Below are 16,908 nucleotides of genomic sequence, written 5' to 3'. Positions count from 1 at the left end.
ATGTGAGGCTGCCTGCAGCCAGAGCGGACGTGAGTGAACAGAGGAGATGGAGGAAGACGGCGGGAGCTGCTGCGACAGGATGAAGGACGCTGGCTAACTTGTGACCCCCCTCCGTCTCAGGTGACGTGTTCGAACCCAGCACGGCGGAATCCTCTCCGGCCCCGCGGGAGAACATGGTGACCCCCACTCCCACCAGGACCCGAACTACTGAGGACCTCTTCGCTGTCATTCACAGGTACCACTCGGCTGTTCTCCTGTGCAGCTCTGCTGTCTCTGCCGGGACAGTGCTGGGGATGAAGTGATGGGTCTGTGTGTGTGTTTGTATCCTGCACACGCTCGCTCTCACTGAAGTCTGGGGAAGTCCCTGGATGTCAGCGATGGGGATGAGGTGTGATGAAGCTGCACAGAGTGTGTAGAGAATTGATAAAGTTGTGAAGTGAGTCGTTGTTTGGTCGGACCGTTGTCACTGCCTTTGCTGCTAGTTCTGACTGGAGTCTCTCAAGACGTCAGCCCTGATCCCCCTGCGACCAATCCTGCCGTCATGATTTCTCATTTTCCACCCGTTCCCCCCTCCTCCTCCTCCTCCCAGTCACAACTTTGCTCTGCTGTCCCGTCCTCCAGCTCACATCTGTCACAGCTGCTCGCTTCTGGTCAGTGGTCAGTGGGGCAGCGATTCATGAAGCTCCTAGAGCCGCTGGTCCAATGTTCACAGGAGCGTGTGTCGCCACGCTCGTACGGAGGAACAGAAAAGACTTCATTCATTATTGAGCCGCTCGTAATCTGGGTTAGCGACCATCCCCTCCCCGCCCCCCGAACACACCCACCCTTTCCTACCAGCTGACATATATTGCATGAAGAAGGCACATAAATTTCTCATGCCTCGCGCCAGTTTGTGTTTCTCGGTCACGTGCAGCTGCAGTCTGACTCCCCCTCCTCCGCCCCCCGGAGCGTCACGGGATTTCATTTCACAGGATTTTTATTTCTCCTGCCAACGGATTGTTTACCCGCCAGGACGAACCTCCAGCAGGACTCATTAGACAAGGATAGTTGGCCCTGGCACTAGTTAGTCGTCACAACCATTTAGTTGCCTTCAGTATGGAGAGAAGGGAAATGAGAACCAATCAGAGGCTGAATGTTATGATTCACGCTCTTGTTCTTAAATGTCACAAACGCGAGTCTTTGTTGTGTGATTTTAAAATCTGTGTTGTGTGTGCTGGAGGGATTCCCTTTGAAGTTTGACAATCCGTCACCTTCAATGAGGCCATCTTGTGATCCCGACTGCTGTTGTTCTTCACGTGCTGCGAGACATTCGAGGTCAATGGATTCAGGTGTGTGAGAGGGAACTGTCTTATGTAACTCACTCACATGAGTCCAGAGAAACGAGGACACACTAAGTTTCACAATGGAACCTCGCGCCCGCGCTGCACTGTCTTTGTCCTTGAGGCCCGAAATGTTCCGATCTAATCTCAGGATTTAGAATTCGGTTTCGCCCTTCACTCCTCGTGCGCTATCTTCATCTTATCGGGGGATCAGTTTCCCTACCTGCTGAGGGAAGTGTGGCGCCGCATGTGATTCACTCGGAAACTCCAGGGGCTTCATCATGAGGATGTCCACTGTTTTTAGCTCACAGCTCTGGGCTTCCCAACGTTTGAAAGTTTAAATAAAGACTTTTGTTTCCGTCTCACTCGGGTGAGTTTGCGACTGTAAAAGTCTCCTCACGCTGTTGGACATGTGGAGGCAACGACAGCGAGTACCAGTGACCTCCGCCCGCGGTCATCACGCACAAGCGTCAACAAAATGGATGTTGAGTGGGCGGGGCACAGAAACAAAACGCTGACTCAGCACACCCCCCCCCCCCCCCCCCCCCCCCCCCCCCCCCCCCCCCCCCCACCCCCCCCCCCCCCCCCCCCCCCCCCATGCGCTCTGTGTTATCGATATGAAGCTAAAACTGAGGCGAGAGGATTGCAAAACAAGAGTGTCTGTAAACCCCCCTCCCAGTCGCGAGCAGGCGGAGGACTCCCGGTGATAAAGAACTCGCAGGGCAGGATTCCCAGTTTGTGATTAGTTTTCTCTCTCCGGCTCGCCGCCTCTGCTGCGTGTCTTCCTAAAAACGTATCTTCTTAAGCTTCCACGTCGGCGTCGCAGGGGCGCGACGTGGTATATAAGTTTGGGACAGAGATTTGAAGCTGAACAAATGTTGAGTCCCTGTTGTGGAACACACACCAACCACCAGAGCTGCACATGCAACAGTTGAATTATTGAATTTTCTGTGCTCATTTCTCCATCGAACCGACGGCGGCATTTGCTGAAGGCAGACTAAATTATAGAGACAAAATGTTCATGAGAACTGTGTTTGGTCACCAGGTCAAAGCGGAAGGTTCTGGGTCGCAGAGAGTCTGAGGAGGAGAAGTGCAGGAGCCAGTCTCAATCTCCGCCCGTCACCCCGACCTCTGCCCCCCCCAGCGTGGGGTCCTCGCTCCCACGACAGACAGGGTCCATCCAGAGGAACCTGCGCAAGTCGTCCACCAGCAGTGACACCTTCAAGGCCCTGCTGCTGAAGAAGGGCAGCCGCTCGGAGACCAGCTTCAGGATGTCCGCCGCCGAGATGCTGCGCTCCACCGACCCCCGCTTCCAGCGCACTCGCTCCGAGTCGGCGCTGGACCCTGTGAATGGCTCTCCGTCCTCCCCCGGCTCCCCTCAGAGCCCCTGCTCCTCGCCGGGCCGAGCCAAGCGCTCGCTGGACGAGTGGAGCCGCCATGAGGCGATGGCTCTGTCCTCGCCCACCTCGCCGTCCTACTTGCTGGGCGGGATGAAGTACGGACGCTCGCGCACGCCGCCCTCCGCCGCCAGCAGCAAGTACAACTCCCGATGTCGACTCCTCAGCAGCCCCATGACGGTCATCTGCGAGCGCGAGGGGGAGACTGCAGAGAGCGACTACGCAGACTCTGGACTGGAGGCGCAGGGCCTCCCGGTGCTCCAGGACTCCGATGGCACTTTATCTGAGCAGAGCAGAAGCTAGAGATCAGCTGACGCCCAGAAAACACTGGACACTCCGGCCCTGCTGTGAGATGTTCATGGACCGGGTCCACCTAAAGTTCTGTCTGTGTCGGTGTCTGTGTTCATGGCTTGTTTTTAATGGATCATTCGTTTCTGTTGTTCATTTCCTCCCGTCAGAGAGTCGATCAGATTGTTCCCTCCGTCAAACTGCGCTGCGTTCAAGGACACAAACGATTGTGCTCCACATGTGAATGTTGTCTAGAGACATCCCATAATATATACACACACACGACACGAACCGATGTTTTAGTTCAAATGGTTTTTAAGAATGTGCCGTTGTTCATGGGCTTAAAACAGAATCTATTCTTGTAAAGAGGAAATTTAGAGACTTATTTACTGTCAGTCACCAAAGAGAGGAGGCGGAGCCGACCTTTGACCTGAACGTGACCTGCTGGTGTGTTTTATATATCGTGTGTGTGTGTAAATACTCTTTGTACAGTTAAGGTTCCTCGCCGCCCTGGAGGACGCCTCTTTTCTAGATTATTTATTTTCACTGTTGCTACAGCAGGTCAGCCACGTTCATTCAGCTGACCGCAGTCTGGCGCCCCCTGCTGTTTTGGAGTGTGAGAGCATGCGGTTGTAAGAGCAGTAGCTGGCCAGCAGAGGGCGCTGGAGAGGTCGGTGAAACTTCTTCATAGTTCCGCTTCAGTTCTGTGTCAATTACAGATGTCAAAAGAAAGTACCTTTCCAGAGGAATTAAATCCTATTTTACTCACATTTTTAAAAAAGATTTTCAATGCCTGGAATCACCGATTACTGAGGTACAAAATAAACCTGATTTGAAGGAAGTGCAGTAAATTCTAATTTCAAATATTGTGGTACTATTTTCATGCCAGCAAAACATGTTTAGTTGATTACTGAACAAATATTTTTTTCAAAGAGACAATATTGACACTAAAACTGGAACTGTGTTGAAAAAAGTCTTCCAGTCATGTGACTGCTGTAGCGGTCAGCTGAGTTAAAGTGGGTCTGACTGAGATCTTCGTTCCTCGCCTGCGAGTCTCTGATGGAGCAGTTGGATTCTGGATCGGGGGCAGGGAGGTCACCACAGGTCGCTCTGGCTGCTCTCCTTTCTGTGTAATAAACAAAGGTGATGTTTAAGAACCGGCTCCACTGTGTGGTTCCTCTGGTGAAGGCAGCATGTCACCATGGTGGCCGCGCCCACCCAAGTCATCTCACTGGACACACAGCTCATGTGCGGCAACACAGGAGTGAGCTCGCTCACAGCAGCGCTCCATCACTGACTCCTCCCAACTGAATAACAGTCGCTCATCTCGATGACTCAGCAGTTCTACACACACACACGAGGGACTGTGCGTAACAGGTAAAACACAATTCTTTATATTTCAGAAACTTGTATGATGCCGAGATTAAATACCAGAAGTGAATAAAAAATAATAAATGTAACAATTGCAATACAATTTTGGAGAAAACTAAATACATGAATATCATACAAGATAATAAATCATTTTATATACAAAATGATGGGAGCAGAAGACAACAGTTTAGAGAACATTAATAAAATTAAAAAGTTAAATTATTGTATAAAAGGGAAATAATAAAATAAGAGTTGAATAAGAAATGACAAAGAAAATTTGAAAATAAAAAGACTAAATTGAACATTTGTCTTGAAAATAATCCTAAATGAAAATAAAGCGAAATAAAACATTAAAACATTACGTTGCAGTTGTTGAAGTATAAAGAAAATGAGAAATACTGCCAATCAACTGACATAACATGACCAGGCAAAACACAGTTCTTTGTATTTCATAAACTTCAATACCACAAATACCACAAACTAATAAAAAAAATAAGAAATACAAATTTTCTTTCTTCCCCGACGTTGCATTGAAGTCTCAAAATTAAATTAAAAAAGAAAACTAACATCTAAATTGACCTTTTAGTTATTATATTTATAAATATTTCTTATATATTAATGTGTTGAATTATTATTTTTAATAATGGATTTCTGGTTGGAGATTTACATTGCGTCTTGAACTCCGTCCTGTTGTGAGGCTTCATCACGCCGAGTCGGCGACGAGTCACTGCAGCAGATTTCTGCTGAAGCATCCGAACACGATATCAGGAACAAAACCTGCCGGCAATAAACCGCCGACTCAGCAGAAGACGAGCAGCTCAGAGAAGGTTAATGTGCAGATAAGAATTTCAGACACAAATCAATGACAAACAGCTCTTTTACAGGCAGGCGGAGGAGAAATGACAACAGGAAGTTTATGTTCTATATTTTATTATTTGACAAAGTAAAACCACTTTGTGAAAAACAGCTTTTCCATTATTCTTCTTTGTCAATTGTTGACAGGAATCTAAAATTCCCTTTCTGACCTGTGACCTCTGACTGACCTTCGTTCAGCACTTGTTGAATGACCCTTGATGTTCTGCTTCATTCGCAGGAGGGACACAAATAAAAACATTGGCTTCAAGTGTCTCTCAAAAATGAGTAAAAACAAGGATTAGTCACACAGTTGCATGTTTGGAACACGCACGACGACTGTCGCGCTTTGGTTAACGGACATGAACGTAGTGTGAGACTGAATAAGGCGCCAGCGGCGTCGTTTCTAGTGACGTGACCTTTGACCTCTACTCCTGCTTGAGGATCCAGACCTCGTTCCGTCGGTTGGTCAGTTTGAAGGGGCTGTCGTAGCCGGCGGTGTAGTAGGGCTGCTCCACGAAGGGCACGGCGTCTCTGCGCAGACTCTCGAGCAGGTTCACAAGCTCCTTCTTCTTCATCTCTTCGTTGGCAAAGCCGCCGAAGGTCCTGAGAGAAGAGAGACCGTTCATGACGGCGAAGGAGGCTTCGGTCGCCATGGAGCTTCTCATCCATGAGAATAGAAGACTTGCACAGTGTGAGACTCTGAGCAAGCATCTGGTTAGCAGCAGCAGCAGCCAGTAAACCAAACCAACACAGTTTGACAATAATAATAATAATGAGAAAAAAGAAACGCAAAATAAATAGCATTTTGTCATAAAAAAATATCGAAAAAAATGAAAAAAAAACACATTCATCTTTCAATCAACATTTTAATGCTAACTAATAAGACGTTTAAAAAAAAGGAAAAAAATGGAATAAAATCAAAATATTTCCTTTATAAAAAATGCATCAGTTGCAATAAAAGTAGGAAATATAATTTAAATTTCTACCAGAAAAATACTTTTTAAATAAAATAATGAAAACATTGAATTGTTTTTAAAAAATGGGGAAAATGGAAAAAAGTGGAAAAAACTGAAATAAAAACCCTGAGAATTTGTCTTAAGAAAACTAAGTAACGAAAGAAATAAAAATTATATTTAAAAGATTATATATGAAAACAAAGCCTAAAAAATAAAGTTTAAACGTGAAAATAAATACATTTTAAAATAAAAGATGGTGAGGGGGAAAAATGCAAGTTAGGGAAAAAAAAAAAAAAGGATAATTGCAAAAAATTACAATTTGGATTTAAAAAAAAAGTATGTATTGAAAGAGGAAACAATTGCAATACTAATTTTGAGAAAATTAAATTATTTTAAATACAAAATAATGGGAGTGGAAGACTAAAGAGTTAAGAGCTGCAGAAAAATAAAATCACCAAAATACGAAAACAATGTTACATTTTAAAAATAACTTCAAGACATTAAGTATAAATGGGAAATAATAAAAATAACTGAATTAGAGTTGAATAAGAAAATTTCAAAACAAAAAAACTAAATTGAGCATATTTTGGAAAACAATCTTAAATAAAAATAAAGCAATTTAAAAATCCAAATAACATGTTTAAAAGATTATGTTGCAATAGATGTAAAGAAAATAAGATTTTTTAAGTGAGTGAAACAAATGGAAGTCAAAAGTTGGGAAAAAAATAAGAAAGAAATAAGCCCAATATGAAAAGAAAAATTATAAATTGATAAAAAAAAAAAAAGGGAAAAAAACATCAAAAGTGTTTGAACACCACTCAAAAGTGAGACAAAGAAGAGGAGGAAGAAAAAAAGGTGGCAGCAGCGATGTCATCACCGGGGGCTGTCCTCACCTGACGTAGGCGGTGAACTCCTTGCGGGTCTCGATGAACACGCTGGGCTCGGTGGGTGCAGGAGGCTCGGCCTGGAACTGCTCCGGGACGTAGAAGGACACAGTGAAGTTGGACTCACAGGCTGGTCCGGCACCCGGCTCCACCCGGCAGGTCACCGGCGCCGTCATCTCCACTTTGGTCTCTGCGGAAAGTTAAACACTGAACCTCCACCCGCTTGTTTGGGAAGGAGCGGAGAAAAGTGCCGAGTAAGACTAAAGTATCCACCAAACTGCTGAGCAACAACAAAGGCCTGTTTTCTCTGGCAGCCATTCATCACCCCCCAACGTCCCCCTGGGACCCCACATGATCAATACCATTCATCACCGTCCCCACACCAGAAGGAGGCAACAGCGCCCCCCTCACTCACTGTTCTGGTTGTTGCCCTGAATGTAGTTGAAGAGTCTGCGGAACCCCGTGTTCATGGCCTCGTCCATCGCCATCCCGCGCAGGCTGGTGCTGACCCACTTGCTCTCCACGTAGATCCGGATCTCATAGTCGGTGGCCTGCAGAGACGAGCACACGCGCGACAACATGGAGGTTCAGATGGGACCGACAAAGGCAGCTGAAAATGACCGCGGAATGTTAAAAGAAACAAAAATAAAACACTGTATGACACTTAATGCACTTAAACTTGCACATGTCTTGAAGCTTTGAGGAACATTTCCAAAGTTTTCCATTAATTTTTTTTTTTTTTTCAGATTTATAGATTTTATTTATACATAAATAAAAAATCTTTATTAAAAATGTTATTATTTTTTTAAATAAATAACATTCAAAAATAAATAAAATCTTTATTTATTTACACATTGAAAAGGTTGAAAGTTTATTTTTTAATATTACAAAACAAAAAAAAAACTAATGCAACTTGTGTTTTGAGCCATCAAAGATTTCTGGAGAGATTTAAAGCTTTTTAAAAATAAAAACTGGTCGAATTTATAGACATCGAAAGGAGATTTTGAGAAGGGTCAACTGCTTAAGTAAAATTATATATATATATATATATATATATATATATATATATATATATATATATATATATATATATATTCATTTTTAAAACTTAGTTTGGGTCCAAAGAACTAGGAGAACTAAAATCACTGTGTAAGAAAACAGAGAGCAGAGACGCGGCAGGGGGTGGTTCTGCTGACAACAGCAACTCACCGAGGTCTCCACCGGGACGAACTTCGGGTTCTGCAGTCCGACACCGAGGAGCGCCTGACCCAGCGCTTTGAACATGACCAGGCAGCTGAAACACCAGTGATTCAAGTGACGCAGCAGCAGCAGCAACAGATGCGCGCGTGGGTCACACGTGAGAAAGACTTACAAGATGCATGTGACGAATGTTAGTTTACAGAAAACCATGGTGAAGAAGGAGAAAGACGAAGTTTCACCTGCAACTCCGCACGTTGTTGTGGTCGGTGAGAGTCCACTTCCGTGTTTTTATAGACCCGCGCTCCGATTGGCTGAGCCAGTGATCTTACAAAATAAGAGTCGATTACACAACATGAATAAATGAAACGTTCAATGTATTTATATATACATATATATTTTTCAGAAAAAAAGATTAGTCAAGACTTGTGGAGATTATAATAATTATAATACGTATGTGTCTAAAATCATGAGCTAAGACGATAGATGAAATGTTTCAGCTAAATCCTTCGGGTGACGCCTTCAAAACAAAATATTACAAAACAACAACACACGGTTTATTTTTTCCGAAATATATCACAAGGATTTTACGTAAAATCCTGGCTTTCTCGTTGCACAATCAATGTCTGATTTACGACGGCCAGAGATGATGTTAGAATCTTGATGCATTTCAAACGAACACTTCCAAGAATGTAGTTTGGGAAGATATTTACTTATAGACAAGCAAAGAATGAAATTTCGACCTCGCTGTTTTTGCTGAATTCCCGTCTTATCACAGTGACGTCATGTTAAAGCAAAGTCGTTTTCATAATGTGTTTAATGAAGATGTTTTTCCAGTGTCAGTTGCAGTATGAAAGTATCAATCTTTTCTTCTCATCGAACTAAAGCCACAAGTGCTCAGCAAAACACTGTTGGTTTATTAAAACAAGTCCAGTATTTGCACTGAAATAAATGTACTGTTTACACAAGAAAACCACAAAGTTCTCAAGTTTTTATGAGCAGCTGAGTTTTGTTTAATTCAGAATTTATTCACACTTGAGGAGCAGAAAACTTTCCAGGTAAATGATGTATTCAGAAACAAAATGGAGCCCAGTGACCTGAGCCTGGAAAAGAGGACGCAGTGTTGGTGAATTCATGTTTTATTGTGATGACAGAAGGCGGCGGGGTCCAGTCTGACTTTGGGCTTCATGGCTGGTGGTGCTGGTGGATGAAGGACAGAACCTCATCTTTGGACAGTTTCTCTGGATCCACGCGGGTCTGAGAGTCGTGAACTATGACCCCGTCCACCCAGGCCCAGAAGAGCCGCTCTGAGTGGCAGACACTGAGAAAAGAGGCGCAGGTTAGCAGGACGGGGCGAGGCCTCGCTCGGAGCCTGCGGCTGGTGGGACTCACTGGAAAGGCGAGGCGGCATTTGGGGGCATTGCATAGGTGGACTCCTTGGTGGTCTTGTTGAAGAAGAACTTCATTTTGGAGTTTTTGCTGTAGGCCATGGTCCAGGGCTCTGAGAGGGACAGAGGAGAGATTTGACCTGACCTGCGCCCCATGACATTCTACACATGACAGTGTTCAGCCATAACATTATAACCACCGGCCTCTTCTTTTCTTCTGTACAGCTCAGTGGAAACAATGGGCTTGAGTCACTGAATAAGGCCTCCATTGTTGGAGCTGGTGCAACTGGGCTCGTTGCTGAGTTTCAGAGTCAAACTTAGGCTTCAAATTCACACACGCTATTTAAAAAGGGAAATCCAGTTCAGCCAGTACAAATCCCGTGCATTAAGATTTGGCGCCATCTTGTGGATCCTATATGAACTAAATAAATACAGGCAACACTTCAATCGCATATAAACCAGTACAACTTGATTCTTGGTTCATTTAAAAAGCAATACTATGATAATAATAATGAGAAAAGCATACAGAACACACACACAGACGTTGGTATCTATCTTTGTGAGGACCTCTCATTATCATAACCCTTTCCCCAGCCTCTCACTGTAAACCTAACCGTCCAAAACACATGGCTAACCTGAACCAAGCTGAACCCCTGACGTTGTAACCCTGAAAACCCCATGTGGACCAGCCAAACTGTCCCCACAAGGCCTTGTCCTGTCAAGGACTGGTCCATACAAGAACACACCGTTGACGGTCTTGATGATGTAGAGGCCCGTGGGCAGGAAGTGCCTGTCGTCCCTGCCGGTGTAGGACAGACGCGGGACACCGCCTGAACTCTTGGTCACCTTCATCTCCAGTCTGGAACCACCAGAGGGGGATTTTTAACAAGAGAGCTCTGGCATGACTCGAGCACCACGTGTTTGTACCTGACAAATATTTTCTCCATTTCTTCCAGCCGGTAAACCTCCTTCACTCTGTGAGGAGGCGACAGATGATTAAAAGCGGCCACAAATATTAACTCTGGAGCTTCGTTCCAATCATAGCACCACAATATAATTTTTTTTTAAATGAATATTGCTGAACCTGATACCTAATGGGGTTCATGTCGGGTCGGCTGGGTTTGGCCACGGCCCTCACAAACTTCTCGGCCATCTGGATCCTGCGCAGAGGTCAACATCACACAGCTCAGCTGGAGGAGCGGGGGTGGGGATGGGGGGCAGCAGAGGGGAAGCGTCCTCACCTCTGGTTGAAGTGCTGATCCCTGACGTCAGTGCCGTTGATGATGAGAGCGTCCATCACATGCACGGCGTTGATTCGGCGCTGAGCTTTGCCCTGGAAGCGGACAGAGGTGAAACCGTGGCCTGGGATCCCAGCGGTTGGGGTCCGACTCCCACCTCGCCCTTCAGCTCCTGCACGATCTCCACGCTCAGCAGAGTGTCTCTGGGCAGCTCCAGCTTGAAGTTCTCCAGCTTCCTCCAGCGCAGGGGCATCTTTCCATCCCAGGTGTAGATCTGAGACTTCTGCACGGCACAGAGGCGGAGATGAGGCGAGTCACGCCACGACCGCCGCTGCCGCATGTGCACTCACCCCCAGGGAGAGCAGGAAGATCTGCTCCCCTCCGCCCACGATGCAGCGGTGGTCCAGGATGTGGCGCAGCTTCTCCAGGGTGGTGGAGTTGAGCGCTGTGACCTTACACTGGAACGACTCCAGATCTGGGTTCTGAAATCAAGTTTTGGAGAAGATCCAGCTGATGATTTCGACTCGTGATTAACATTTTCATCATGGCGCAGACCTTAGTGAGCTCGTAGAACTTGGACTTGGGGTCTGAGGAGGCCGGCGTGACTCGGGCTTTATCTGGCACCTGAGGGGAAGCGGACAAACTGGTCACTTCATACAGTCTCCTACTGTAAGCAGCAGCAGGTCACACTCAATCGCTGAGTCAGCAATATCAAGAGCTTCCACTGCTGCAGTGGGACCAGAACAATGAATGGTGAAGGTTTTTACTGGTGGCATATTAACAGCAGACAATATGGGATCGTTCTGGGGAGGAGAGCTGCACAGCTCTGGAGTGCTAGGACCAAACGGAGCTCTGGCTCTGACATGGGGGCGCTCATTCACCGGCTCAACCGAAGTGATGTTTGGAACATAAGTCAGTCACGTACCCCCCAGATCTTCAGACACTCCTTCCGTATGTCGGCTTGCCTGGGCTCTGAGAGAGTGCTGGACACAGAGGCAGATCCGTGAGAAAAGCAAAACAACTCCAGCAGGTTGGAGACTCACACGCTCTGCTAACTCCACTCATGTGTTCAAAGTGTTGAAGGGAGTTGATGAATGTGTGTCATTTCTCTTCATTATACTGTTTTCAAATCAGAGTAAAACTGCGTCTTAAATTGATCATGTTTTTCCTTTTACAGCCTCAAAGCGAAAACATGTTCAGATGAGGAACCTTGATGAGCATCTGTGTACTGTCTGCTGGAGCTGATCAAAGTTTCATCAGCATTTGGTGCCAGCACAAGGCGAAACTCTTGTCCAGCCAGAATTACAGAACGTGCTGGTCATCCATCATAAATGTACAGATCATGTTGACCACCATCCTCTTCAGAGAAGTGGAGGTTGCGTGGGATTGTGGTGGAACACTCACGGGTCGATGACGAAGGCGTGAATCTTGGCCAGAGCTTTGATCTGCACCGCGCACAGGCTGCAAACAGACACCCGTCAACACTTGCTTTGGATTATATGAAGAGCTTAGCTCCATGCTGCTGCCCCACCTTTCGTTAGAGTTGACCATGAACTTGAAAAAGTCAGAGTCCTCTTTGATGATGTCCAGAGGCACCACGTCTGTCACATCTGTGTCTGTGTTCCTCAGCTGATTCAGCTTCAGGTTGACTCTGAACATGTACTCTCGGACCGCGTCGGACCCAGGCTTCAAGCCGCGGCACACGATGTACCTGCGGGAGGAAGGTGGTCAGTGCCACGCTGCGCTGGACGCAGTGACAGTCGCACCTCTCCGAGTTGGCAGGTCTGCTGGTGAGAGGCTTGAAGAGCGAGATCCTTTCAAAGCACAGGTAGAGCAGATAGACCAAGCCCACGCTGAAGGGCGTGAAGAGGTCAAAAGTCTTGCAGACAAAGTGACCACCTGGAGGAGACCGGGAATGAGGAGCTGCAAGATTTAAAATGAATTTGGGGGTGCGCACCTGTCCGCAGGGTCGACAGAGCGGTGAGGAACTGACAGAGGAGCAGCTGTTTGCTCAAGATCTCCTGGAGGTTCTCCTGACCCTCCACAGAGAAACCCTGAAAACACACACCCAAATAACCCTCTCACAACAGAAGAAATAAATAAACAGGAAAACACTGGGACGCCGAGATCTGTGTGAAAACTAATCAACTGACTTGTATTTGTGTGAGACCAAGTCGAGCTGAGGTACGTGTTTTCAGGGTGTTCTTCAGAACATTTGTGCGCTGTTGTGTTCACTGATTTGTTGTTATGTTCTGTGGATACTTCTTGAGTATATTGACGTTTTTGTGTTTTGATAGTGATTTAAAAATGCTATTTAGAGTGCTTCCAGTGCTTCATCAGTCGTCCCGCTCTGGCATTTATTGTTAGGTAGCATCGACATAAAAGTATTTATCAGTGTGTTGCTACTATTCTTCACCACTACAGTGTGTTGTGTAAACAGGATCCAGGACGCCACCTGGTGTGTCCAAGTTTGCTCAATAGTTTCCAATGCTTAAAAGCTATTGAATGATGTTGATGAAATAAATGTAGTGACATATTATTAAGTAAAAATAAAATCGCAAAATTGGTGTAAGTTTGCCCAAAAACACGAAGCAAAACAAAGGAAGGATCTCTCACCCCATCGGCCATGAGGAAGTGTAGACCTTTTCTCTCTGTGCTCTCCAGAACAAAGTTTCTGAAGGCTGTAACATTTTCAGGACGAGTGATGTCGCCGTCACCGTCCACCCCCCCCTCACCTGTCCAACACAACATTGTATTATTGTCACAGGTGAACCAGGTGAACCAAAACCATGTGACCACAAAGGGAAATGCCTCATCCCTACCGTAGTACGGCTCAAACAGTTCACTCGGCGCAGCGTAGAAATCTTCCAGTTTAAAGTCACATGGCCCCTTCAAGGTCATGCCAAAGCCCTTGGCGTGCCAGCGCCGCTTCCACAGGATGTACTCGGAGAAGCCTCCAGGTCCGGCGCAGACGTCCCCGAAGTACAGCAGCTCGTTGTCGTGGTTGTTCGTAAGAGGTTTCTACATCATCAGATTTGTTTTGGTGAACGATGGCTCAGGTGAATGTCACTCGAGCTGCTGACTCTCTCACTCACCCCGTCGGAGTCCTTTGGGTTGGTGAACATGTTGTCACAGCAGGTGTCAATGTTGGCCATTTTCATCGCAGCTCTGAAGAGAAAAACATGTCAAATTTCCAATTTCCAATACATCTCATGCAACACCAACCTGTTGAGAAAAATCCCTCCTCTGATAGTTTCATAAGGGTTAGACCGGGTCCGTGCTCTCCTCATCTCCTCGCCCTCCAGGTTATCAAACACAGACTGCATAGAACAACAAAGGTTTGCCGAGTAATTTCCGGCCCTGCTGGAAACACGGTAATGCAAGTTACTTGCTCACCTTGCACCTCAAGAGAGTGTGCAGCAGATCTTCAGTGCAAAACTGTGTCTCGTCCTCAATCTTCAGTTTCCTCTGCAAGTGTTAATTAGATGAAGGTACAGCGACAAAAGTAGTACTCATGCGTCAGAGCGTATATTTACTGGTCCAAGTGTCATCCAGTCCCTGAGCTCATTTGCATCTGGAGTCTCAGTAGTGCATTCCGGGAACCACTCCACTTTCTCGACGGCACTTGGCTGCACACACGGAGGTAGGCACAGAGTGAGTTACAGGATAAAGCAGGCACAAGTATAAACAGACATTTGTCATTTGCATTATTTGTATGAATAGTATTGACAGTCATCCATTACCTCAGGTTCATCTCGCCAGTCTACGTTGAGCTCTCCCTGAAAGCCTTGAAGTGTGAGGCCAAGACCGCGTCGCCCTCTCTGTGTGGACGCCTCAACAATTTCCTTGCGACCCTGACCAAATTTCCCCAGACCTTCACCCTCACGAAAGCCCATCTTGGCCTGCGATGGCAGAGGAACAAGGTAAGCTCCCTCCACTGCTGGGAATCACCCAGTGTTTTTTACAACTTCACCATGAGTTTCTGCGACACGCTGTTGTACATGGAGAACTTGGTTTGCGGCGGTGCCGTGTCCGTGTCCTGAGGCTTAAAAGATAAAGAGGGCATAGAGAAACCAGGCCTGTGGTCCTCTGGGTCGCTGCTGAGGGAGTCATTCTGGCTTGAGTCTGCTCTCAGTAAACAAAAGAAAAACACAAGGGGCTAAATAGGAAAAAATACATTTGAAAGTTTCATTATGAAACACTGTAGTAAATGACTATCAGTGTGCACTTGTATAATAAATAACATTTGACTTGAAAAATGGTAGTGAAATGTTTTGTTTTAGAGTGTCACCTTGTCTTGATAATCTTGATTCATCGTCTGAGCTGCTGTCAACACAGTGCTTCTTCTGCTGCATCAACAACGAGGGCTCTGCTCTTCGCTTCATGGTTGCTGCATGGAAGCAACACTAGAGTTAGATTACATTACCAAAGCAGCAATTCAGAACAGAATCTTGGAAAGGAACTAAAACCGCACAGTGCAGCACAGTACTAACATTAGACACATAGTCATATCACATTATTGCCACCAATTATGTCAATAATTTACTTGGAGCTCATATAAACCATCATCCAGAAAAGCTATCAAAACAAAGCTAACATTTTTTTTAGTCATCGCTGACATACCTGAGGTACAGATTGATGAATTTGAAATAAGAAAAGCATAACCATTCTACAACCCAAGACCATTTTAAAAGAAAGAAAAAGTGAATACAGTTGATCTTGACAAATGAGGATTTTAGGAGTCGTGTGCAACTGTCTGTAGCATCATTCATATATCAAGGCAAATACATAACTAACCACCCCCAAACAACAGCTACAATTTATTTTAAGTTCCAAATGAATATTCTGGTGACGTATTTTGGATGTATTTGTAATGGTACAAGACATGTATTTCATTTTCTAATGCCAATTTAATAATGCAAGAGGGAAACCTTGTGAAGTGTGTGGGAACAACCAATGTACACATGAGAGCAGCATCCATTATATAAACACCCCGTGTTTACTGCACGTCACTTACGAAGATGTAAACAAGACCCTTTACCTCAGTGGTGTAGAAGTTAGCGGCAGTCAGATAATACTGTGAGGTAAAGTCAGTCCATTCCTTCGTTGGGGATTAGAGACACTTTTATATAGAAGCCCGAAGAACTGGTTCTGTCGGCTCGTATTTCTCCTAAAAATAAACTGCGTAGCTTTAGCATTTAGCTTAGCTGGTAGACAACAGCAGAGAGGGCTATTCCACTGTTCCACGGGAAATTGATCCGGAAAATTCGGAAAACCCTGACAGAACTACTAATTCAGATGGAATAGTTTTAATAATAATAGAGAGTTAGCACATTTTAGCACGCGTTCGCTTTTAGCGCTTTCTCCCTCCTCTAATTTTATTGGTAGACTGTAGTCTCGGTGAGGAGAACACTGCCCCCCACTGTATCGGAGTGTCAATGTTTAGTCATAGAGTAGATGGCCTTTGTTAGTCTCATTATATACTGTACAATAACGGCAAACAGTTCACTAATATTTAGTCTGTTTTTTTAAATGTCGTTAAATTAAAGGCTAGGTAATTTTCTACTTTTCCATTATTATATTCACTATTTTCTGTTGTGTTCAACACATAAGTAGATGTTTATTTACAACACATTGTAGCGCTTGTTACTTTCACTGCAGTTTTATTTATCTGATCCTATCTGATTTAATTGATTTGTTCTAAATATTTGCTCACCTGCACTCAGAATGCATGATGTTGATGCTTTTCTAAAGTGTTAATCTGGGCAAGACAATGATGTCACTCTGCAGCCAACCTGATAATCTCCTTTTTTTAAATTCAACTTCATTGTTTACCAGTCAACCACAGATGACATCACGTCCTCTTGATGGTCTTCATACTGCAATGCCAATAAATATTTATTTTAATGTTGAGGTGAAGATAAAAATAAATAAATAAATAATTAAATAAAGCTTATTAAAAAAAAACGTTCCATCGCTCTAATCAACTGCAGTATTTGTGCAAGAAAACAAAGT

General features: G+C 45.1%; 3 protein-coding genes across 14 annotated transcripts in view; 1 reads left to right on the top strand and 2 right to left on the bottom strand.

Moving 5' to 3' along the window:
• nhsl1b (NHS-like 1b) overlaps positions 1-4,161 on the top strand; it is a 74,484-nt gene extending 70,323 nt beyond the window's left edge. For all 11 annotated transcript variants that reach the window (XM_053880277.1, XM_053880280.1, XM_053880288.1 and 8 more), the window contains 2 exons: positions 121-235; positions 2,365-4,161. In XM_053880277.1, the coding sequence (XP_053736252.1) occupies positions 121-235; positions 2,365-3,019 (770 nt within the window). In that variant the 3' untranslated portion in view covers positions 3,020-4,161. The remainder of the gene's footprint in view (positions 1-120; positions 236-2,364) is intronic.
• A 1,091-nt stretch (positions 4,162-5,252) lies between these two features.
• On the bottom strand, positions 5,253-8,563 carry hebp2 (heme binding protein 2). Of its 2 annotated transcripts, none has more exons than XM_053880289.1 (5): positions 8,443-8,545; positions 8,280-8,364; positions 7,486-7,621; positions 7,080-7,260; positions 5,253-5,833 (listed from the first exon to the last, which is right to left on the bottom strand). In XM_053880289.1, exons 1-5 carry the CDS (start codon positions 8,478-8,480, stop codon positions 5,656-5,658), a joined length of 618 nt encoding a protein of 205 aa, XP_053736264.1. In that variant the 5' UTR covers positions 8,481-8,545; the 3' UTR covers positions 5,253-5,655. The 2 variants fall into 2 exon arrangements, with proteins under 2 accessions (XP_053736264.1, XP_053736265.1); XM_053880290.1 differs by having other exon boundaries at positions 5,254-5,833; positions 8,510-8,563.
• A 670-nt stretch (positions 8,564-9,233) lies between these two features.
• Positions 9,234-16,282, bottom strand: cmtr1 (cap methyltransferase 1). The gene is made up of 24 exons (XM_053880932.1): positions 15,935-16,282; positions 15,185-15,283; positions 14,867-15,018; positions 14,637-14,795; positions 14,430-14,522; positions 14,290-14,361; positions 14,119-14,213; positions 13,989-14,061; positions 13,716-13,914; positions 13,510-13,628; positions 12,851-12,947; positions 12,660-12,792; positions 12,425-12,604; positions 12,298-12,354; positions 11,819-11,876; positions 11,449-11,517; positions 11,244-11,375; positions 11,051-11,176; positions 10,897-10,988; positions 10,747-10,815; positions 10,583-10,630; positions 10,402-10,514; positions 9,660-9,768; positions 9,234-9,588 (listed from the first exon to the last, which is right to left on the bottom strand). The coding sequence occupies exons 2-24, from the start codon at positions 15,276-15,278 to the stop codon at positions 9,453-9,455; spliced, it is 2,475 nt and encodes an 824-aa protein (XP_053736907.1). The 5' UTR covers positions 15,279-15,283; positions 15,935-16,282; the 3' UTR covers positions 9,234-9,452.
• Positions 16,283-16,908: the final 626 nt, after the last annotated feature.

Source organism: Synchiropus splendidus, chromosome 12 (genome assembly GCF_027744825.2).
Source record: "Synchiropus splendidus isolate RoL2022-P1 chromosome 12, RoL_Sspl_1.0, whole genome shotgun sequence".
Lineage (NCBI taxonomy): Eukaryota > Metazoa > Chordata > Actinopteri > Syngnathiformes > Callionymidae > Synchiropus > Synchiropus splendidus.
This window is presented reverse-complemented; position numbering and strand designations above follow the sequence as displayed.

What these genes read in the sequence shown, in the direction of transcription:
- cmtr1 (XM_053880932.1), bottom strand. Translation starts at nt 15,278, where the DNA reads ATGAAGCGAAGAGCAGAGCCCTCGTTGTTGATGCAGCAGAAGAAGCAC. An exon ending in ACTGGATGACACTTGGACCA is followed by an intron (nt 14,362 to 14,429) that starts GTAAATATACGC and finishes TAACACTTGCAG; the next exon opens with AGGAAACTGAAGATTGAGGA. An exon ending in GGAGGGATTTTTCTCAACAG is followed by an intron (nt 14,062 to 14,118) that starts GTTGGTGTTGCA and finishes TTTTCTCTTCAG; the next exon opens with AGCTGCGATGAAAATGGCCA.
- hebp2 (XM_053880289.1), bottom strand. Translation starts at nt 8,480, where the DNA reads ATGGTTTTCTGTAAACTAACATTCGTCACATGCATCTT. An exon ending in ACATTCGTCACATGCATCTT is followed by an intron (nt 8,365 to 8,442) that starts GTAAGTCTTTCT and finishes CTGGTGTTTCAG; the next exon opens with CTGCCTGGTCATGTTCAAAG. An exon ending in TCAGGGCAACAACCAGAACA is followed by an intron (nt 7,261 to 7,485) that starts GTGAGTGAGGGG and finishes AACTTTCCGCAG; the next exon opens with AGACCAAAGTGGAGATGACG.